Here is a 23,057-nt window from a genome sequence, read left to right as displayed (position 1 = left end):
AGCTGCACTCTCGGCGTGCGCAAACGGAAACGCCACTCGAAAGATAGCATCTAGTTGCTTCCGACCCTGTCCCGAAACCACTCCAACTCATCTTGAGGTTAGTTGCGTCTTATCGACACGGTCTCACAAAACAATGGTCAGTCATTGAGTCACCGACGGGAATGGGGATGTTACCGATGTGCCCTACTGTGATATCTTCCCACTGCTAATCCAATGCACAATTACAATGCGGCTTGAAGTCAAACGAACAGTTCAACGAGCAATCGCGATTTCTTTCCACCCTTAAGTAGACTCAAACCTCCCTCTGGTATTAGGTGTTTTCTGCTGAAAAGATGTTGCACTTTATTGGACACAAACAGTGTTGAGTAAGAGATTACGATCCAGCTTAGAACCGGAATCATTAGGTTTCGAAGCGAGCTCCATTCCGGGAAGTACCTGAAAGAATCGAAAGATACTTGACGGTAAAAGGAACCAAGTTAGTCATTTAGTGAGAAGATTCGGCAGACATTAAACATTGTTAAATATACACCGGATGATATCATCCCACTTTTGTCTAACCATTGAGCAATCGTCGCCGGAGCTTGTTGTCATCTCACAGTACTGCTACGGCTACAGAGAAGATACAAAATATATCCGTAATTCATTCTGCAAAAAAATAATAGAACTATCTGCGGAGTGCGGACAAAATGTGTGTGTGTCACAAAACCTTCCATTCCCCGGTTTAGACAAACAACACGTAAAGAACACTACAGAAGGAGGAAAGGTGAAACAGGAGGTGGATGAAGGTTGACGTCTGGTTGGTGCATCGGTTACCGTCTGCTGTAGTCGGACTTCTTCGTCGCCGGACGTCTGGTGGATATGCTGTGGATCTCTTTCTCCCCAACAGGCCCCGGTACCGACCTACCAGTATTGCCAGTCGTCTCACCGACGGTACAGTGGCCACCGGTGTACTCTTCACCGTACCCAACATCCGCACCGTCACCGTGGCGCACACCGCCGGTACCGGAGATCGCCATCGGGTCGTCGTGCAGTTCGTGCTCACCAGCGTTCGGTTCGGTGTTGCCGACCGTTGGCGTGCGGGAGGATACCGGCGCACCGGTGGCAGGGTCAGTAAGCGGTGGCATCGAGATGTCGTACTTCCGCGGACGGCCTCGGGAGAGATGACGCCGCTTGAGAAACTCGTGATCGTCCACCATCCAGAACGAGCCGAAATCGTCCTCGTACCGCACGAAGCACTTGTGCAGTGACAGGTTGGTTCGTATTGCGTTCTGTGTGTGTTCGTATAACGTGCGTATTGTGGGTGCATAGAAAGGAACGGAACAGGAGAAAACCAACACATGAACTCTCCGACCCGTATGGACCCCGCTCTAAACACTGCGGAGAGGGGGCCCAATGTGAATGGCAGAAGTTCATTGTTCTACTACACAGCAAAGCAGTCCGTTGGTTTGAAGTTGTTCAAGGAAAGAGAACGTCCGCATCCGCACACCCGAGACACGAACCGCAATGGCACCGTGATGTAGAGTACACACAATGATGGCGGTTAGTAAGCCTCGTAGGTTAGTGGCAAAAAGCAGACATCTTGCGCCAGCAGGTCATTGTCATACGGGCAGTATCGGCCTCGAATAGCAAACAAAACTACTCTGAGGTTTACCTCATCTCGCGAGAGGCTAGTGGGAAATTGGAGGTTGGGGACAAGATGAAAGAATGGCATTAGTGTGTAAGACACTTTAAACGAACCGTTTGTAGAAGAATGGTGGTGGCGGTGGTTTGAGCGTGTTGGCAACACTGGCCGCAATGGCTGCACCGATCGAGGTGCCGCCGGCCCGTGCAGGAGATCCCGGCAGCGTATGGTTCGGTGCCGTATGCTGGGGTGACGCCGCTGATGGTAACGACACTGCAGGTGACTGTTGCTTCTTCTTGCCCTGATGTCCAGAACCGGAACCGGCCCCAGCTAGTGAAGTGGCCGGATGATGATGATGTTGCTGCTGCTGCTGTTGCTGCTGCTGGAACTTAAACTGCATGATGCCGAGCTTTTGGGGCCGACGCTTACAGAACTCCGCCTCGTTCACCGTCCATACGGCGCCCTTTATGTTTTCCACCCGCATGAAACACTTGTGCAGCGACAGGTTGTGCCGTACGGCGTTCTGGGACGAATGTGTATGGGTGTTGAAGGTGTTTAAGACGTATAGACATCCCATTCACAGAGTCTTTTAGCTCTACTTGCTATACGAACCTGTTCCCGACTCCCCCGTTAAACTTGAGACCCGCTGTTAGGTAAATAGAAACGGTGTTGGTACTTACCTTCCAGGTAGCCGCATTCCGCCGGAAGTAGCAGAACGTGTTCTGGAACCAGTTGTAGATTTCGTTCAGCGTGAGTTGCTTCTCGGGCGACTCGATGATGGCCTGGGAAATATTGGAGAGCTAGTTGAAGGGCTGGGCGATGATGCCTGGAGCTGGAGTCGGGCGCTTACCTGGCGTATGAGTGACGCATACGTAAACGGTGGACGTACGTCATGGCTGCGATAGAACTCCCTATTCTTGTGCACATCTGCCGCATATACGTTAAGATAAGAAAAGGAAGCAGAGGTTCTTAATCTGCCTAGTACCATCTTTCAGTTACCTTCTATAAAATCTCTTACCGTCCTGTACATCTGGGTAGTTAAGCTCTGCAAGATGGAATAAATCAGTGTTGAAATGAAATGGAATACAGCACCAGCTACTTACCATCGCTATCCTGCGGGGAAAAGTACTTCGGCCGTACAGCTCCTCCGCCTTTGGAACCTTTCCCTGTAGCACCTTGCCCGGATGCGGTCATCGGTCCCGTTCCGTGCGCACCCGTCACAGGTGGTGAAAGCGAATGTAGTGACGATTGTTGCTGTTGCTGCTGCTGCGTACCATGGTGATGGTGGAGATGGTGTGCCGATCCGACGGCAGATCCCACACCAACGTGCTGGTGGGGAAGTCGGGCCCCGAACGCACCCTGCACCATATCGGCGGCCAGCTCGGCCGGGAAGCGCAAACCAGCGATCAGATCGAACGGACCCGTCACGGCGGGTGGCACCGTGTTGGCCTGGGATGGGGCGGCCGATGGTAGCGGTGGTATCGTGGGCAGCTGCGACAAAAATGAACCACCGAACAGGGCGGCCGGTGTGCGGAGCATCTCGTTCTTCTTGTTCAGATGCAGTATCATTGCCTGGAGCCGGTCACGCTCCTTTTGCAGCTGCAGATGTAGCTGACAGACGACCTCCATCTGGATGCGTGCCTGGGCGGCCGAGTAGTCACCGTTGATGTGGTCGGAATGCAGATGGTTGTAGAAGTCTTCGAACTCGTCGAACACTCGCTCACAACCGGGCCAGCGGCACGCACCACCACCGAATAGTGGATGGATAGAGGTGGAACCGGCCCGGGAAGAAGACGACCCATTACCTGGTTCGTCTGCAATTGGAGGAAGACGCAGGAGGGAGGAGAAGAAAGAGAAATATTTGTAGAAGATTAGCCACATGGTATTAGCCAAAGTTTCGTTGCTTAATTGTTTCATCATTGATAGTTGAGTTCAGTGGCTGATGACAGCTAGTAATGAGAATTCCAACAATCGTAACGGATGCAGTTGATGGTGGCCTCTGAAGACACTGGGGGCCCCGGGTGGAAATCCTGCGTGTACGCTGTGAATGTACAGAAAATGTAATAGTTGATAGCGGTTCTAGACGTCATCTTGCTGTATAAGAGACGGAATTCTCCGAATTTTCCAGGAATTCTACGACCAACACGCTGTAGCTTGCAACCGTCGTAAAACTGCATCCATGATGGCGTGTCTAGACAAAAATGGCATACTCCTCCCGAACACCTGCACACACCCACACACAAACACACACACACACATACGAAGGAGTGCATTGGTGCACACGTCTGCGCTCTCTGCTCGACCACACTGCTTGCAGAAAGAGGTTGCACTCGAGATTCGGGTGTGATGCTAACCATCTCCATCGCTTCATGCCATCTCAAAAAAAAACGAAACAAAAATCTGCAACGAACAATCAGATGAAGAAGAAAATAACGATAACACAGCAAAATTGTTATGCAGCTATATAACACAATGACTCCAAGGACTAGCTGCATCACAGCGTGTGCAACATTGCGCCTGAAACAATCCTTCTTTACACATTGCACACACACACACACACAAACACGCACACATACTCCAGCATCTTCGATGCACACGATGCAATGAAAAAGTGTGCTGCCATTTTGGCCAACAGGCAGCTCTGCTTCTCTGCAAACTGAAATTTTTCATCATTTTCACTTGAATTTCGCACACACTTTAATATTAGCAAAGTACAGCAAATAATAAACACGCACGCAAGGCTACAATCTCTCATTGTGAAATGTAAAACAAAAGAAAGATAACTGTCTCCCTGTTCACCATCTCTAAACCAACCCTAAAAACCATCCAAAAAAAAAAAGGGAAACAGCAAAAGAACGCAAGAAGAAGGAACCAAAACGAGTAGCAAAACTTGGTGCTAAAAGCACCGGTTGATCGAGCGCCTGAATGGTATGCAACCCGCACGGCAGATGGAATCGTTCTGTGGCGAAGGTTTGCTCCTTTTCCATTAGCCTGCTCTTATGCATGTGTGTATGTGTGTGTGTGTGTCATTTCATTCTTTCTCTCTCTCTCTCTCTCTCTCTCTTTCTTTCACACGGCAGAAGAGAGAATGTCGTTGATGCGCAGACGCTGGAAAGCGCAATCACCCCTTCGCTGATGGTTGAAAGCGCCTGGCAGGTATGCAATTTCTTACGCCCGTGCGCTCCGTTGCAGAGCGTACCGTTTGGTCCTTGCAGGTGGAAAAAGGTCGAACACTTATTGTTGCAAATCGTGTTTTACGCCGTCCAAGAATGGAAAGAAGCACACACACACCAGAGGCAATCAATTAGTAATAGCTGTATATATATATATGTATACACATATGTATATATATATATACATATATTTGAATTTGTTTTTCTCTTCCCTCTGCCATATACAGTCACTGTGAAATGTTACAGTTAATGTGTATTTTTTGTTTTTGGTTGCACTTAAACGTACTAGCGTTACTGGCTTTTTTGTGTTGTTTTCTTCTTTTGCCTCTCTCCTGCTGTATAGTAATTTGTAATATTTTTTTTGTATTAGATTGTTCATCCATTTGCATCCTTCGTGCGTGCAGACACGATGCACAATGCTGCATTCCCCATTTTAATCACCCTCTCTCATACAAACACACACCCACATACACACACACACACGCTCAGCAGGACATGCATACACAAACGCTTTTTCTTCTCTTTTCCCTTCGCCGACTCACCCAACATTCAATATGGCTCCAAATTTGACAGTGTGTGTATGTGTGTACGGGGACTTTATTTGTAGATTTGTTGCTTTCCACCCTTTTTTCTGCTTTTGCTTCTTCCGTGGCGCACTCCAGAACCGAACCGAGAACCTTTCCGCTTACAAACTATAGTGAACCGGGGTCCGACGTTTCCGACGCTTAAATACGCCCCAGTCATTATCATGACAGAGGGGGGGGGGGGGGGGGGGGGTTTGTTTTTTCCACTTCTTTCACTACCCATTTCCTGTATTTGACACAAATAAGAACCGAAACACGTGTTTCACATCCACCTGTCCGCGCGAAGTTGCTAATCAGTTTGTTTTCATTATCCTTTGGATGTTTCAACTGCTCCTGTTTTCATATAAGGGAGGGGAAGGGGCGGTGTGAGAGGAAGGAGGGACGATGAATAAGACCAACAAAATAAACAAAAAATTACAACAACAAATCCTATAAACAGTACAGGTGCACTGAACTCGGTTAGAGGAATTCCTGCTCGGTTTCTGTGTTGTTCTTCTTCTATTTTCTGTTCTCTATTTACACACTTATATTAACGCAAAACAGAAAAAGAAAAGATAGAGAGTGGGAGAAAATGGGAGAAAAAAAATATTATACATTTGTTCATTTTGTTTCTTTTCTTGACAGGATCTCGCTTTACACTGCGCCTTGCCTAACCTAACCACACTAAATTACTACCTTACCACACTACTAACTACGCACCACGCGTCCTTGTTCTCTCACTAAGCTGCTGCACGATGGTGCCATCTTGCATCATTAACATCTGCACTCAAACACACATGCTCACGCACACACACACACTCTTACGTGCGCACGCACGCACTTCATTCATCCTTGCGCACACGGATCACTAAAAGTATCGAATGCAGGCAAAACCCGCATACCCTTATACAAACGCGCTGTACTTAAACATCTACATACATAAATAAATATATACACACATACAGACACCCCGCACACACACACATATCTATACTCCTTATAAAACGCACCGCTGCGCATTGACGGTTCGATTTGATCACTCTAAGAAATTGTGATCGTAACGCTTTGATTCGTGTGAGTTTGAGTGTGTGCTGTAAGTCGCCATTTTGTGACAAACTTTTACACGTTTCCATGCACACACAAAACCATACACATACAACAGTATCGTGTGCGCGCTCCCACACATGTCCGGTGAAACATCAACAGAAAAATAATTCTAACCTAAAAAAACAAACAAACTAACAACCTTCACCGTTCTGTGCCCTACGTCCCAATACTCATCACCCTTCCGAAAGGGCGCTCTAACATGGGGAAGAAGATATATAAAACAATTCCACTCGAAGCGGGTGGTTTACACTCTACACAGCACACCGCCATGTATCTAGGTGTGTGCGTGTACTTGTGTGTGACGTATGTGAGGCGTACGCGCGAGATCACAAGGATACAATGAAACACTAGGACTAGAAAAAAGGGGAGAGAGCGTGGAGGGCGTTTCTCGCAATGCGTCACGCTACTATCACGCAACTACTACTAACAAAGGTGGGAAGCAAAGCGACGTAAACGGTGTTTAATACAACAAAATCCTCATAGAGGGCGCTCTATGTCAATAGGACGGAACTCACTATTGGAATAGCAATAGCCCTTTTCTGTTGGTTTTGATGTTCGTACGCACGTACGCACATTCTTGTTAAAGCATGATTCTTTCTGAAGAGAAATAGATAACGCTAGTAGGGACGGGCTGAAGCGTTGGTGAAGGTGTGATGACTTCCTAACAACTAGATAACAACAGCGATTATCTAAAAACTCTTTCGTTTGCCATTCGTTCGTTTGCTTATATAAACACAGCTAAGCTTGTGTGTGTGTGTGTGCACATGCCTGTGTGTGTATGCATGTATACATGTATCTATATACACATACAAAATATAAATACACGTAATAGCAAAAAAACCCGGATGTGGGGAAAACGGTAGGGTGAAGGAAGGAGGGAGGGTGTGGATGGGGATGGGGAAGGAGGGTTTGAGTAAGCGCTCACTGGACATTGACGTGTGATTGCTTTTTGCGCACACGCGCATTGTGATGTCGCTGGTTAAGTCATTGCTTTCCCTTCGGGTGGGGAGTCATTGCACCCATTATACCTCACACTATAGCAACAGGCTCAATGTGTACAACCAACAGCACACACACATACGCTTGTATGGAAGATAGGAAGTAGTTCCGATACCTTCAGCAGCAACATAATTTGCGGTGTTTGTGTGCTGATCTGTCTGCGCATTGGAGTGCCGTCCACTCACTAACTTTCCCGACTCCTCCATCTAACCTAGCAGCCTTAGTGGCGCTCGCTTACAGCTCTTTCTACACTGAAATCTCGTAATTCATATCATACACGCTGGCCCGCTGATCGGGTGGGGAGTTGGTAGTGGTGGTGGTGGAGGTGTTGTTGGTTGTTGCACCTCGCAACACCCCACCGCCCTGCTGTGCTGGACCACCCGGAATATCACCCGGTGCAACACCTGCTCCAACACCTGCTCCGCCGCCGCCCATCTCCATCGAGTCAGTCATCTCCAGTGCGCGGACGAACGACATGGGCCGGGTAGGGGTTGCTTTGCGCTTGATTGACGGGGACGGTGCCTGTGGTCCGGTTACACCTGGACCGTTCAATCCGACACCGGACTGCTGCTGCTGCTGGGACTGCTGAGGATGTTGGCCTAGTAGCTGTTGCTGTTGTTGCTGCTGCTGCTGGAGCGGTGGTTGGGGCGGGAAGACCGGCACACCACCGCGCAGTGCGGGATGGTAGCTGGCGAGACCGCCTCCACCACCAAGACCACCACCGATATTACTGTTCGCGAGACTGTTCTGCTGCTGCTGCTGGAGCTGATACCGGGCGGCGCTCACCGTGCCGAAGGGTGCCATCGATTGGGGCATCGGTTGTTGCTGTTGCTGCTGTTGATGCGGTGCTGTTGGACTGGGTGTGTTCTGGTAGACCGAGACGGACGGTTGTTGGCCACCGTTCGTTTGATTGAAGCCGGGCGACGTGTCCTTCCAGAGGTAGACACCGCGCTGCGGACTGCCGGCAAGCTCCCGGATGTTGTCTGACGTCTGGTTGTTGCGGGCGTAGGACAGTTCGGCACCCTGCCGGACTAGCTCACCCTCGGACAGGTAGCGCCGCTGCGGGCTACCATGATGATAGACGACTGAAGGTCCAGAGGTGCCACCCCGGAGTGCTTGCTGCTGAGGCGGCTGCCCACCCGGTCCGGCCAGACCACCGTTATGATGTACCATCGGATATTGTTGCTGCTGCTGTTGCTGCTGCTGATGGTAAGGATGTTGTGGGGGAAGACCTGATGTCTGGTGCAGTGCCATCGTCTGTGGTGGAAGCTGCTGTTGCTGCTGCTGTTGAGGTTGCAGGGGGAAGTCGTAGTAATTGCCGGTCATGCTGCCACTGCCACCAAGCTGCTGTTGCTGCAGCTGGGACGGTTGGCCAACGCTGATGAAATCGGGCCTCCTCGGTTGCGTCGGTGTGCCTGGGTTCGATCTGCAAGAGTGGCACGCCGCAATGGGACGAAAAGAAATAACAGGAAAAAACAAAAAGGCATATATCAAGCATTAGCGTACTTGGAGTGTTGTAGTTTGGGAGCTTGTAGCACTAACTAACTTGCTACGCGCACATAGCTCTACGGAGAGCAAGACTCAAAAGGAGAGAAAAAGAGAGAGCTCGTTCACTCGGAAGACATAACCTCAGAAGTACACATTACTCACAGACGAACCGAGAGCTATGACATATCCCCAGGCCAGTGACCAGGGCAGTACAACAGCTAGAGAGCACACAAAACACACATTGACGCGCGACTTATGTTGGTGCAGAGGCCCTCTCTTCTCTCTCTCCTGCCAAAAAACGTAAACAAACAAACAAACGCAGTATAACGAGCAAAACGAGCAAAATACGCGCTACGCGAACAAACGAGTACCAATGCATTGCCCGGCATGGACAGCCAAACGAAATGGACACGTTAAAAAAACACGCAAAACAACACTATACGCGCGACAACTGACAGCTGTCACTACTGGCAGCTGTCAAGAGGCGACTAGCCGCTAGTAGCATCGGGTTCGGTTTCTGTGCGTTACTATTGCCTCCACTACTAGCAAAAACAGCAATTTTACGCGAATGATCCTGGGATGAAAGCCACCTAGCAACTGTGCCCACTACTACTGACGCTGATTGTTGTACTTCGTCAAGAAATTTTGCTGACAGCTCTATATTGTCACCGTATACCACTAGCGCAATACGGTTGGAAGCCGGTTGAACTTATGAATGAACACAACAAACAAAACTAACGCACAAACAGAATCAGCCATTGTAAACCGGAGTATAACGCGGCAGGGGTGAAACAAAATTGGTAAAGAAATGGACTCCAAAAGAATGACTGTTCAGAGATAGTGTAATACTACTTAAAAATAATACTTACAACAAAAAATGTAATAATGACAGAACTTAGCGTATTAATGACGATTTATACAATGTGCAATGGTTGGTTAAAAGTGGTACCAAATTTTAAAAACAAACTGTTGGGAATAAGTGCGGCTGCTGAGCAGTTGCCGTACACAGAGAATGAGGGAACATCAAATTAATGATATTGCATTATAGAAGATTAAAATAGTACACGCACAATTAGAGAACGATACATTGGAAGTAGTATTGAGAAACATGAATCTTTCTAAAAGAGTTCTTCCAGGGTCAGTCTAATCATTAAGGAGTTTTTCAAATTTGAAGTAGATTCTCCAAAAGTTCATGAATCTTCAAGGCTTTGGGAATACCCAAATATTTATCAGAAGATCTTTTCAAACTAATGCTGAATTTGGGTTATTTCGTCTACACAGCAATTCTTGAGACAGAACATGAAAAATCCTTGTTACCTTTTTGTAGCATGAAATTTTGAGGAGTTATGAATCTATGAGTATTATTTTTTTTAGAATTTTAGAAACTTTGAAAATTCATGAATTACGAGGAATCTTTCGTGATCTTCTGAGATTTTCAGAGTAGAGATTTAGAATCATTCAGTCTAAAATTCAGTTTTCAATTTCTTCAGCTTCATGAAACTGAATCAGATTCATCCAATACTAATTAAAAACGGAAGAAACTGTGCAGAAGTAGAACAACTAAAATGGTTACGTACTAAACAATCGGTGGATCCTTACGACGAACGTTATATTCTTTTTTGTGAGAAGGATATGGTAACAACAGAAAGACAGCAAAAAAACGCAACGCAAATTTAACTCGATAAAGGAAAAGAGAGAGAAAGAGAAAAACAAACACAAAATGGCAGGCGGGGATGTTCTTTTTTTGTTGGGGTCTTAAATTACAAAATAACTCTTTCTAAACGAGCGAAACGAGAAAACGAGCGCCTAGCGACACGAACACGTAACGGCGTTGTAACGCAAATGTGAACGAACATGTTACCCACGTGTTTCCGGTCGTGAAACGGTGGGGGGGGGTGTTTGTAGGAGAGTAAGTAAAGAAGAGCAGAACGGGTGGTTTTGTATTCTGGCAGTGTCCGCACATGTTGCAACTCTATCTAAAGCAATCGAGAGGGGATTTGTTTCCGGTTCCGATTGCTCTACGCGTCTCGTGTGGAGACGCAGTTGGACGTTGTGAAGATGTGAACAAGTAGCTACCACTCGGCTGTCGTGAAGTAAGTGGATGTGGAGAGTGTCGAACGAGGGCAGCATCGAAGACATTCTTCCTGCGTGATTTTTATTGTATTTGTTCCGCCGCGCAAATTGCCACCGTGTCTTGCCGGTGCAACACAATGAGAGAGCGAGCCTGTGAGTCGCCATCTTTACGTCCACCTGTGAAGCAGGATTAGCAGGAGGAGCGTGAACAGCGTGCGATGAAAAGTGATCAAGACAGATATGAGAATGGAAGAAATCATCATTACAGCAGGTTGTTTTTCATCCGCCATCTTGCATCCTAATCTGTACCCCACTGCTAAACGTACATTTAGCCATTTGGGTTTTTTTTTGGGATTTGAAGACTTCCACCGTTAAGCTCCTATAATGCCGGTTTGAACCTAGAGTGAAGCTCCATAGAGCGTCTCCTCTTCCCGAAAAAGCTTTATGAAAAAATGACGTCTGAATGGGGACTTACCTTCGGACAGGACTGGACATGGCTAGGGGTGTGGCGACTCCGAGCGCCTTGATGCGTTGCTGCATTGTCGGTGTTGCCGAGGACGGCGGAACTCCTCCACGAGGCCCAGCACTCTGTTGCTGTTGCTGCTGCTGCTGCTGCTGTGACTGTATCGTGATCATCGGTGGCGGGCCACCGGGACCTCCGGGATGGTCTGGTGACAGACCCTCGGGGGTGAAGCTGCGCGACGGATCGAGTCCTCGCTGCCGTGGATGGGGACTATGCCGCGGATGGTACATCCGCATATGCTGCTGCTGCTGCTGACGTGGCGAGTCACCCCCACTGCCTACCTGCGACGCCATTCCGACCGGTGGACCGTCCAGCGGTGGTAGGAAGAAGTTGCTCTTCGACCCGTGACGCTGCAGCGGAGGTGTCGGTTCGCAGTCCCGGCTCTGGGACGCCTGCGGTTCCATATCGATGTCGGAGCATTCGCGGCCCGGTGACAGCTGTACCGACGGGGTGGGCGGGGTTCGTGAATTAATACCGCGGAAAAGATGGGACAGAATTGCGTTTTTTGTTTTCGTCCAGGACCAGGAGAAGGTAAGATGAGAGGGGGGGCAGGAACATTAGGAAAAATTGAAGAGAAAATCGTAAAAGAGAGAGAGAGAAAAAGAAAAAGAGCGCGAGATATACGCGCAATCATTTTAACCTTGCCACATGTTAACACATCGCGTGCGTAACGCGTAACGCTGGCAAACGCTTAGTAATACCCGCAAGACAGATAGGGTTCACTTTGGACTGCGTTTACACCATGCGCTTCGCTACTGGTGCGATTAAAAAACGAAACTGAGAATAATAGTCGTGCTACAAAACAACTACTGCACTAGAGTAAAGAAACGGCTGTAAGTACATCGATATGAAACATTCACAAACAAACACACACACATTCTCACATACGCAGGCACACACGCACACACACACTTGCATACACCAAAACGGGAACATCGGTGGAAAGTCATAAAAGAGCATTTGGGAAACAGCCCGAACAAAACACAAGGTCAAGACATTGGACACTGGACAAACACTGGGTAAACTAGAATAACAGAAAGGCAATAGACAAAACAAATTATCTACTATGTACATAGAAGAGTATGCCGTAAAATAGTTAGACAAAGATCACCATGGTTTGAGCAATAAGCATACGTAGAAAATGGCGTAGAAAAGCAAGATGATGGAAACATGAATGTGGAAAGAAAAAATGGAATTGGGTGTTATAGCATTGTAGGGTACTAAGTATACCGTGTCGGTGGGATATTTCAAAACTGGTACACACACAAACACACAAGCATTACACTCTGACATCTCATGACTCATGACAGGGTGTGCTACTATTTCGACATAATTCCACGTGGATCGTTTTATTACTCTGATAAAAACGCCATTTTGGATGGCTTGCCTAAGTAAAAGTCTAACTTTTCGTGTGAGAACATAACAACGTATAACTTAGATCATCAAGAACTTATCGTTAGTGACAAGAACTGTTGATTAGACGAGAAATGTCCACGAAATAAAAATAGATATTTCTGGTAGAAAAATAGCAACAATACCCCGGCAGGGCATTGATTAAAACTGAGGCAGCCGATCGTAAACTAGCCGAGCTTAAACTCAGCCTTAACTCAGCTGTAACTTTAAATTCCTCAAGAATTCCTTCCCAAGCACAACTTTGTGCCTGCGGGAAACGTATAAAGGTTCACATTGTGTTAAACATTCTCATTACACAGCCGGAAACAATGATATAACAAATGCTAATAGCTAGTATTACACACATCCTTACAATATAGACACGCAGAAGGGTTACGTATTAGCGGGACAAGAACGAATCTGGATCGCGATGGCAGGAGGAAACACTGGGACGGAACACAGAGTCAACTTACCTTTTAATGTTCGCCAAACTTGAACATGGATTTAAAAAAAAAAGATTCCATAATTCTACTTTCTCTTTTCATCTTGTTGTTCCGTCACTCAATCCAACCCTCTGGCGAAAAGCATAATCTTGAGTATCATCTGTGCTAAACATTGTTTCATTGGATGCCATTTTCGGAATGGTATAGTTGTACATTTCTCAAACATTTCAAATAATTTTTATGTTTTAGTACAAAACTAACAAACGTTGTTAAAAACAAATTTGCTCTTTAGCATGAGGCAAGCAATAAGCATTTCACACAGGCGCGGTAAAATGGATGAGCGATATATAAAATGAGATGCAATGCGATCAAAGCATAGGTAAGGTGGGTGGCCCTGTCTGAGGAAAACTATGGAGCAAAACAGTATTAAAACCGGGGTAGTAACGCAGAAACGTAACGTAAGGCGCTACGCACACAAAAACACAACGAAAGCAAGTATTATTCTCCCGGTGAGCTGAAGCAAAACGGAAAGCAAACGAAGCATCGCGAAAGGTTTGCATGGAAATCATCGTCAACAAGCGTTAGCAACTTGAATAACCGGAAGCAAACTCTACGACAAAAGCAGTAGTAGTAGCCTATAAACAGGCGCCATTACTGAGGTACTAGAAGAGCGTAAAATAGCATACACACACACACGTGCACGCACGATAGTGATGCGGGGGAGCATAACGATAAACCCAATGGCGCATTTGACAATGGCGCAAGGAAAAACAACAGAAAAAGCACGCATTTTCCCCCTTCTTCTTTACCTCGTCAGCGGTGCCTTGCGCGAGTGCCTTTAGCGAAACGGAATGGGATGAAACGAGATGCACGTAATCCGTCGCGGACTGTTGCCGTATTGCCGTGTGCGTGCGTGCACAGAAGATGATCGTGAGAAGGATGTAGTAGAGCGATGCGGTGAAGGAGGGTGTGAGATTTAGACACGCACACCAAAAGAAAGAAAATAGAATAGAGTTGAAATGCGTGTGGGGGGTTAGTGGAAAATTCCGGTAGTGGTGTGTGTGGCAGCAGAGAAAAGTTAGAGACGTCAGATTACACAGCATCCGGGAGCGTTATTTGATTGGGGAAGATTGTAACAACCGCTATGCGAAACCCTGCCTTTTAGCAATCACTGAGAGTGAAGATCAACCACCTGATTCAGCGACAGAAGAAAACCAGATAATACAGCAAACAGTACCCGAATGAAGGAAATACATAAAAAACAAATATTGATAAAAATGTGTTACCGAGCGAGAGAGAAAGAGAAAGAGATAGAGAGAGAGAGATAGTAAATAAATTCCCGATAGCAGAGGTTAAGTAAAAAAGATCGGAAAAGATGATTAAGTGTACAACAATAATTAATAAGGACAGGACATGGTGATGGTGAACATAAAAGCATTACATAAAAAAGAACAACAACAAAAGGGGCATGAATAATACACAAAAGGCAAAAGAAAACGGAAAAAAGAGATAGGAAAAGGAAGAGAGAAAGAGAAATAGAGAAAGAGAAAGAAGGAAGAATAAACATAAGACACAGAAATAAAACTTAATCTATAAACGGTGTAAGTGTATTGGTTCCCAATCGGTGCCACACCGCAGGGTTGAGTACTAACGCATAGAAAGAATGCAATAGACGCGCATTGCTTCCGTGTATTGAAAGCCTTTGGGTTACAAATTGAGTTAACACACTGTCCACCAGCACCTTGAATAGCAACAATACTTCAAAAGCAAATGTTTGAAACTAAATAATTGCATACTTGCACCTAATTATATCAAACAAGTGTTGAGAGAAGCAACACACTGATGCCCTTTTAGACACTGCCAATGTTGCGTGTGTTGGCACATTAGAAATGTTTTTCTTTTGTTGTTGATTTTTTTTTCTAGCGTAAGTGCTGTATATTTTGCTTTTCTTATATATTGTCTAGTCAGTAAAAAAAAACTTGCTTAGTCTAATGCGCGTCGCGCAGTAAGAGCGATGTCTAGTGTTACTGTTTCCTTTTCCTGAGTACCGTACGGATAGTACGGATACTTAGACTAGTTGGAAGCTGGAATGTATGGAAATACGTTGCTTTTCTTCGTTTTGGGCGTTTTTTTTGTTGTTTTACCTCATCGCCTCATTCGCATTCAACATGTTTCTAACTTTTCCCCTGCGCTGGTACTTTAATAAAGTTTGTTCTATACAATATGCTATACGTACGTCGTACCATTCGGAGGATTATGTTTTCGCACTGTGCGTACTTGTGTTTGGTTGATCCACTGTCCCTTGAGAGATCGAATTGAGGAAGGCACCAAACACTGAGAACATATTATGCGCAAACAAACAAAACAAAAACATGGTCTAACCTCAATACACTTTAAGTCAAAATCAAAGCTATAATTTATTCCCTAAAACCTTTCCATTCGATACGAAACCGTTTCGGGGTTGTTCTGTACTATCTGCTCTAGCTTTACATTCTATACTTCCGTCTATGGACACCTTTGCAGGTGATGAACGTGATACGCTCAGTACTTGCTCAGCAAAACAATTAAAAAACAATATCCAATACACGTGAGAGACGTTGTGTGGAACGGAAGTTGGATGTTGTTGAATCTTTCTCTCTCTATCTCTCTCTCTTTCTTTCTCTCTGTTTCTGCCTATCTCGCTAGACACGCACAATCGCCAAACACACTATCGCTCTGTCAACTGAGGTCGCCAAATCGGTGTGCGCGCGCGTGTGTGTATGTGCGTGTGTGTTTGTGTATGGAATGAATAAGGATAACGGCCGGGCGGGCAGGTGTCACATCCGACAATTGAATGGTGTTTGGGAAAAAAGGGGTTGGGGAAGGGTTGGAAAAGTGGAGTAATAAAAAAGAAAAAGAAATAAAATACAATAAAAACAACAACAACACTCGGATAGAGAAGGTAAGGGTGCAGGTATTTGTGTGTTTGGGTGGTGGTGGTGTGTGTGTGTTTGGGGGAGGAAAATGAAAAAAGGAAATAAGATAAAAATATATACATAAATAATAAAAAATCGTTAGGAAAACATACCTAAGTGTGTACTGAAGAGTGAACAAGTAGAAAAGGAACAGAAATAGGGAACACATAGTATTGGAAGAATAAAAGTAAACTTAAATCAAAGCCTCCCCTACAGTGGACACGACTTGCCCAAGCGGCGGAGACCAACCAGCGCACACACATGCACATTAGCAGGACACGTGTATGCTGCTGGTGCTTTAGAATGCACATATACACAGTAAATTGCAGAGCAGATCAAGCGGAAATCTTGTTTTTGTTCAACGTCCAACAGAGAGCAATTAGTAAACACCGATAAGACAACAGACACCTGTAGCCACATGGGGGGGGAGGGTGGTAAGTGTGGTAGGCAGATTGTGTCAGACGGAAAGGAAAACGAACCCCCGTAGATGTAGCGGAAGAAAAAGGGAGAAAGCTGAGAAACTCCATTATTGTCCCCGCCGGATGTAAAATAGTGAAAAAGGGGATCGAAGAAACTTGGGAAACCCTTAGCCTTAGATTGAAAGTGAGAGACCAGCAGAAGGAACACAGATAATGATAATATAAGAGCAGAAACGTAGATAAATTACGGAAGTAGGAAGAGGAGTTTAAAGACAATTCTGTAGTTGAATTAGTTTAGGCGTAATAACTTAATTCGTGGCATTGTATAGTGCAGCTAATGCTAGTCAAGTTTTTTTTGTTTATGAGTGGTCACATGTTTGTCACATTTGTTGATTTGTAACCGCCACAACAACCTTCCATATTTATAGTTTGATATTTTTTCGATTACTCGGTAAAATATTATATTAATTATTCTTAACATAATAACAGTATTTCACACGCCACGAATTAAGTTAATAGCCCCATAGTACTATCTATCACACATGAACAGAACAGTGAGGGTTTGGATAAAATACAGTAACGTATAATAAAGAAACAAAGCCAAACATTCTACGCACCTTACTGTAATGACTGGATCCAACTGTACGTATACCGTGACCATTTCCATGATCCATATAGGTTTTTACCTGCGTGTGCCGGTTATTATCGTAGATGCCACCGCCCTGATTCAATGCCTGCTGTTGCTGCTGCTGCTGTTGCTGGGTGCCGGGACCGCTGTTCGGCATATGCCGGCGGCCCGAACCGGCAGCATCATTACCACCACCACCGCCGGGACCACCGTCATTGGTGATGGTGCTGATCGATTGATTTTCCTTGTTGGAACGACGGGCCACGTACTTTTGTGGTTTGAGCAAGCTACAAACAAAATCAAACACCGTGAGTTACAGGACCTGGCCAACAAGAGGAGTTCCACGTCACTTGCCTCGGGTACTGTGGTCCGCACTGGGTGTAGCAACAGTTGTTCCAGCAGCCGCGCGAAAATGGATTGTAACCGCCTTTAAACTTTCCGGTCACCTGCTCGTTTGTGGTGCGACCGCGCGAAACCAGCACCATATGAAAACCGGTCAGTCCGAATATCGGAATGGCGAGCAGCGTCACGATGGCCATCAAAATCATGCTACGGAAAGAACAAGAAGCACAATAAAGTTTGCAAACGCGCTAGAGATTTGGGGATTAGGGGTTTTGTGCACACGTACGCCACGATTGGTTCCACCTCGGTCAGCTTGTCCTTTTCCTTGTGCAGCACGTACACGAGCGAGAGTGAAAATATGCTCAGCATGTGCACCGATAGTGAGATGAGAAAGAAGAAGAAGAACCGATAATTACGCCGTCCGATGCAGTTGTTTACCCACGGGCAGTGATGGTCGAATGTCTGGTGGATGGGAGACACACGGAAACAATTATTAGCTCTGCAGTCAATGGACAGATAGCAGCAATTAGCAACAACATACCTCGATGCAGTGGTTGCACACGGAGCAGTGGGAGCAGCGTGGCGGCCGGTAGAATTTACACGTAACGCACCATTTCATTCGCACCGTAATACCATTAATTTCGGCATTTTTGTACAGCGGCGCACGAAATTCGTCCTCCCGATCTTCGTCCGGTGGTGCTGCTTGGTACATGCAAAGAAAGAAGCAACGTGACATAGAGATTACGACTGTTTCTGGAACAGTTTTATATATAATAATCTTTCCTACCTACTGCTTCAATTTTTTTGAATTAATCTATTTCTATTATAAGCCCACAACGCATTTTACTAAGGATTCAACTTCCAATTAGGCTTCAGATTCGAAACAATATTAGACCAGAATACCTCCAGAATTTGACTCCGAAGGTCACCCCAGATACATCTCCAAAATAGTCTAAAATTCAAGATTCTACTCTGGTTTTTGGAGTTTTCTCAGCATCAAAAACGTGGAAATTTCTTGAAACCACTTCAAATTTTCTGTCACTAATGCTAGCTTACATTTCCCTTCTCGTCTTAGATTGGATATATAATTTGAAGAATATTGTAGGTCCAGACTAGACAAGAAAGAGCTAACACATCGGAACCCTTAGTACATCGATTGAATAATTCCAGAATATGACGACTAAATTCGTTTTTAATGTAAAAATTAATTATCTAACCTCTGTCAATTATGTTTGATATTCCCTGAAACAATAGTAGCAAACAAGATCAGGAAGAATACATATGCATCAATTGTTCCTAAATGGGCTCCCTCCAGTAGTCTCATACATCAACATACTGCCTAATGTTTCAAAGCTCCCTGAATCCAACCTGGTATAAGACCTTATCTAATCTCACAACTTTATCTAATCTCTCTACTTGTTTCGCATCACAAACGCGCACGGCAATCCTTCTCGTGATCTTACCCTTCGGGATAACGCCTGGGTCCATAAACGTTGCCAGCGTAAAGTTGGCTATGACGAAGAACGTGATGACGGCCTGGTACGCCGGTACCCATGGATGCCGTTGGATGTAAAACTGGCGACATCTAGAAATGAACAGCAATTTGTGTATCAGCAAGGACCCAAAGTTTTCGGGGTGTAACATAAGAAACGGGTTCGGTAATCGAGCCAGTGATGAAGATTACTCACGGGTACCAGAAGAACAGGAAGGTGGTGCTAAGCAGCAGGGTCCAGGCGAAGGTGGCAGGGATATATCTCGTCTTAACGTCACATTTCGGCATTTTCGCTGTTACCTTTCGCTCGTCCCACTAGAGCTTTTGATTGATTGATAAAAACGGTGAGCTCTTTGTTCTTTCGTTTGTTTCGGGTTCTCCACTTCCGATTGATTGTTGTGGAGTTAGGATCTCTTTTTTTGCTGGAACGTGCACGTCGTCATTGAGTGATTTTGGTGGTGCGGTCCCGCTATTGTCGACGAATTCCACGTTTCGAAATGGTTCTTCGGGTTCGCTGCGTGTGGATGTGTGATGTGAGTGCGCGAGTGTATATGTTGATGGTCGCAGAACGTTTGCCCCTGGTCAAAGGTGTTGGACGCAAAATGGATTGGATAGCGGAACGAAATCGCAATACTGATAGCTGAGGCAAACTTCCCACTTGCACACGAGGAGGATTCTTTTGGTGGTCGTGATACTCTTTAAAATCGCTATCTGACACACGTTGTATCACTCCTGCTCCAGAAGTCGGCCAGGGATATTCTTCTTCTTCGAAGCAGATTTAAACCGTCTGCATTTGATGGACGATGGATGGATACGTTCCACGCTTTAAAGTGATACCCTACACGGCGGGGAATATATAGAAAAGGAAAATCGTGTGAGTGTACGAATTGCAGCATAGCAGGCGTTCGACGGTCTGTTGTTTGATTTTCAGAAATAGATCGAAGACAGGGCACTCTCCTGTTGCACATCACTTTGCGCCGCATTTCCCTTTACCTCAGGCCCTTGTGCATCTCCCTAAAATACAGCCTGAACACTAGCCACTGGATTTGTGTGTTTTTCGCTTTTCCCCATAAGCGCCAGTCCACTCGCGGGTAGGAATTTTCAATCGCAAACAACGACAACAAAAATAATTCTTCCCCAAAAACCCAACTCCGTTCACGCAAACTGGAAAACCGCAGTTGCTCCATCCCACACACCTATACACCCACGCATAACTTCCACGCACATACACACCTACACAGGTGCGCCCGCGCGCATACACCCAACAATTGCAACAGGAAGCAGCTGTCGATGTAGGGGTAGTTGACGTATTGAATTGTTTCTGTGAATTTTCGTGTCACACTGAAACCTCATCCCCCCCCCCCCCCCGCTCCCTTTCATTCCTCCAGCAACCCCTTTACACACCCTTCACACACACACACACACACACACACAAAGTAACTCGTGTGTTACTTTGTTACACGGCACTTGTTCGCTGTTTATGTCCACTTGTGTGCTCCCATTTCCGCGTTGCGTGATGACTTTTCACACAATCCACTCACACACACACACACGCACCGAAGGCAAGGGATTTTCCTGCACGCATGCCCTCCGTCTTTTTGCGTGTATGACTTCTAATTTTGGGGAAATTAGTCTTTATTTTCACTTACAGCACACGGTGAATAATATTCAGCACACTTGATATGTTTTAACTGTCTTCTTATTGCTTTATCTTATTTGTTTCAATTTTCATCCTTTGTTGCTATTAGAAGCATTTTTTTTTTATTTTCCATCTGACAGAGAGAGAAAAAGAGAGCGAAACGCGCGGACCGTTTTCTCCACAAAGTGTGATTCTGTGAGAAAGAGTGAGAAGAAAAGTCTCGCTGATGTGCGTAAAATGACAGTTCTAGTAGCAGGAATATTTAATTGATTACAACCAAAAATAAGGTACACACTTTAAAACACACGCACACACTAAAGAAAACTGGTAAAATTATTTTACCATTTTATAACAGAATACACATAAAATCAACCTTCCTTCTACGTTCATCATTCAAAAAGACAGTGGTGACTCAAGGAAATGGGTGTGTATATGTGGGGGAGAACCTTATAAGGAAGGCTTAAAAGCAAAGAAAGAGGGCACCATCCCCCCGGTGTTACACACCCATCACGGGTGGAGAAAAAAACACCCTTCGCTTTTGTCCACTCCATTCCAACCATCTTGTAAGACGAAAAAGGAAGTGTTGATATGGTTGATTGCGCCCATAAGTGTGGATATGCACTCGTTACTCATCCACCCGGGGTGGGTGATGAGGAGCAAAAAAAAAACGATTCTTCACCAACCACCAACCCCTTTTTGTTTTACTGTCCCGCGCGTTTGATTTGATATTTTGTTGTTTCTACCCAACGAGGCGTAAAGTCCGCTTAAGGATGATGTACACGATGATGTGATAACGAAAAAAAAACCTCGCAATACATACGCGAGAAAGAGAGAAAAATGTGCTGTGTGTGAAGGGATTTTTAATTTTTTGCACAAATGCATTATCACACACACGGACACGCAACGAATTTACGCACAGTGGGTAAACCCAACGAATGAGTTTTCTTTTCCGCCTTTTTTCCCTTAGAGTACTCCCTTTCGGAATGTGCACCCGTTTGTGTGTGAGTGTGTATGTGGGATTTTCCTTTTCCCTTTTTCTTTAAGCTTCTGCCACACAAAAACAGATCAAACGATCGATGCTGTGGTAATGTGTGTGCGTATGCAACACACGGTGCGTTTGCACAGTGGTAATGGCAAACCTATTTTTCCATTTTCTTCTGTGTAATTTTCCACCATCTCAAGCTCTCGCAATGCAAAAGAAGGGTTATTTTTCACTGATGGAAGTTTTCCCGTTCGATCGGTGTGTGCAATCTTTCTCTTTATCTCCCTCTCTCTCTCTCTTTCGTTTTTTTTACACAAACACACATACACACATGGTTCGTGGCTTTTCCAACTCTTGTTGATTGTTCTCCTTGCTGTCTTCCGCCACGCGGTACACAACCATTGTACCGCACGGTAGGTACTCAGATACAGGTGTGCACAACAAACACAGCAACCACAATGACGACGACGACACAGTCACACGCACGAACGCATGTGTGACGTTGAATGGCCGTGAAAAAAGGGAGTTCTCACCCGTCTCTGTTCCGGTTGTCGATAGCTGGCTAGCTGACTGGCTGCTTCTCCTTGTCCGTTTGATGGGTGTGAGTGTGTGCCGTTGGTGACGAACCGCTCAAAAGGATCGCGATCCCATAGCGGCAATTGGTACACATACGCACGCACACAACACACGACAGCAGCAAACACGCACGCACGCACAACTGGTTTACAACTTGACACTAGGCTCTAATTACATACACACACTGTGCCGTTTCGTTTCCCTTTTCGTTCAATACTGCTGACTATCTTCCCGGTCCTGTCCAGTGTCTCCAGGTGCTATTTAGCTCTTGATGGCCCCGTTTTCGTCCTGATTCACGAAACGTGCAAAGGGTTTTTTGTGTGTATCGTGTTTTCGTATTTTCCTGCTTGCCTGGCACACCGTCGCACGGGCAAAATGGTCGTGGCTCTCTGACCAGGCAACCCCAGCACCGAGCGTGGAAAATTTCAATGGCCGTCTGTACGGGCAGAGATAGGCCGGAGAGCGCGTTCGACGGTGAGATAGTCCGAAAGAACGGGACAGTACGATACGAGTGTGCATTTTGCTTGCGTGCGGCAGTAAGAAAAAGATGCGTAAAGGGCGAATCAAAGGGCGGCAATAGGCAGAGAGAGAAGGAGCAATTTGCAGTGGCAGAAGAGAGCGAGAGAGTAATTTCGCGTGTACA

The 23,057-nt window shown here is 45.8% G+C and overlaps 2 protein-coding genes across 6 annotated transcripts; both read right to left on the bottom strand.

The window, feature by feature from the left end:
• Positions 1-319: 319 nt before the first annotated feature.
• Positions 320-3,554, bottom strand: LOC128307307 (forkhead box protein P1-B). Of its 2 annotated transcripts, none has more exons than XM_053045073.1 (5): positions 2,725-3,554; positions 2,640-2,666; positions 2,472-2,548; positions 2,302-2,403; positions 320-1,268 (listed from the first exon to the last, which is right to left on the bottom strand). In XM_053045073.1, the coding sequence occupies exons 1-5, from the start codon at positions 3,539-3,541 to the stop codon at positions 810-812; spliced, it is 1,482 nt and encodes a 493-aa protein (XP_052901033.1). In that variant the 5' UTR covers positions 3,542-3,554; the 3' UTR covers positions 320-809. The 2 variants fall into 2 exon arrangements, with proteins under 2 accessions (XP_052901033.1, XP_052901034.1); XM_053045074.1 differs by having other exon boundaries at positions 1,137-2,144.
• Positions 3,555-5,950: 2,396 nt separating this feature from the next.
• On the bottom strand, positions 5,951-22,692 carry LOC128307305 (palmitoyltransferase ZDHHC8). Of its 4 annotated transcripts, XM_053045069.1 has the most exons (10): positions 22,372-22,692; positions 19,414-20,055; positions 19,189-19,310; positions 18,267-18,424; positions 18,012-18,187; positions 17,738-17,932; positions 17,373-17,670; positions 14,192-14,269; positions 11,500-11,984; positions 5,951-8,889 (listed from the first exon to the last, which is right to left on the bottom strand). In XM_053045069.1, exons 2-10 carry the CDS (start codon positions 19,503-19,505, stop codon positions 7,710-7,712), a joined length of 2,784 nt encoding a protein of 927 aa, XP_052901029.1. In that variant the 5' UTR covers positions 19,506-20,055; positions 22,372-22,692; the 3' UTR covers positions 5,951-7,709. The 4 variants fall into 4 exon arrangements, with proteins under 4 accessions (XP_052901029.1, XP_052901030.1, XP_052901031.1 ...); XM_053045070.1 differs by lacking the exon at positions 14,192-14,269; XM_053045071.1 differs by lacking the exon at positions 14,192-14,269 and having other exon boundaries at positions 17,442-17,670.
• Between the last annotated feature and the right edge of the window lie 365 nt (positions 22,693-23,057).

The sequence above is a fragment of the Anopheles moucheti genome, chromosome X, assembly GCF_943734755.1.
Source record: "Anopheles moucheti chromosome X, idAnoMoucSN_F20_07, whole genome shotgun sequence".
NCBI lineage: Eukaryota > Metazoa > Arthropoda > Insecta > Diptera > Culicidae > Anopheles > Anopheles moucheti.
Note: the sequence above shows the minus strand (reverse complement) of the source record. Positions and strands in the feature narration are given on the sequence as shown.

Bases quoted from the DNA above. Each gene is read 5' to 3' on its own strand.
- LOC128307307 (XM_053045073.1), bottom strand. From the start codon at position 3,541: ATGATGAAACAATTAAGCAACGAAACTTTGGCTAATACCATGTGGCTA. The intron at 2,549-2,639 runs GTAAGAGATTTT...TATATGCGGCAG, and splicing joins CTACCCAGATGTACAGGACG to ATGTGCACAAGAATAGGGAG. The intron at 1,269-2,301 runs GTAAGTACCAAC...GAACACACACAG, and splicing joins GGAATGCGGCTACCTGGAAG to AACGCAATACGAACCAACCT.
- LOC128307305 (XM_053045069.1), bottom strand. From the start codon at position 19,505: ATGCCGAAATGTGACGTTAAGACGAGATATATCCCTGCCACCTTCGCC. The intron at 18,425-19,188 runs GTAAGATCACGA...TGTACCAAGCAG, and splicing joins CCCAGGCGTTATCCCGAAGG to CACCACCGGACGAAGATCGG. The intron at 8,890-11,499 runs GTAAGTCCCCAT...CCACTCTTGCAG, and splicing joins ATGTCCAGTCCTGTCCGAAG to ATCGAACCCAGGCACACCGA.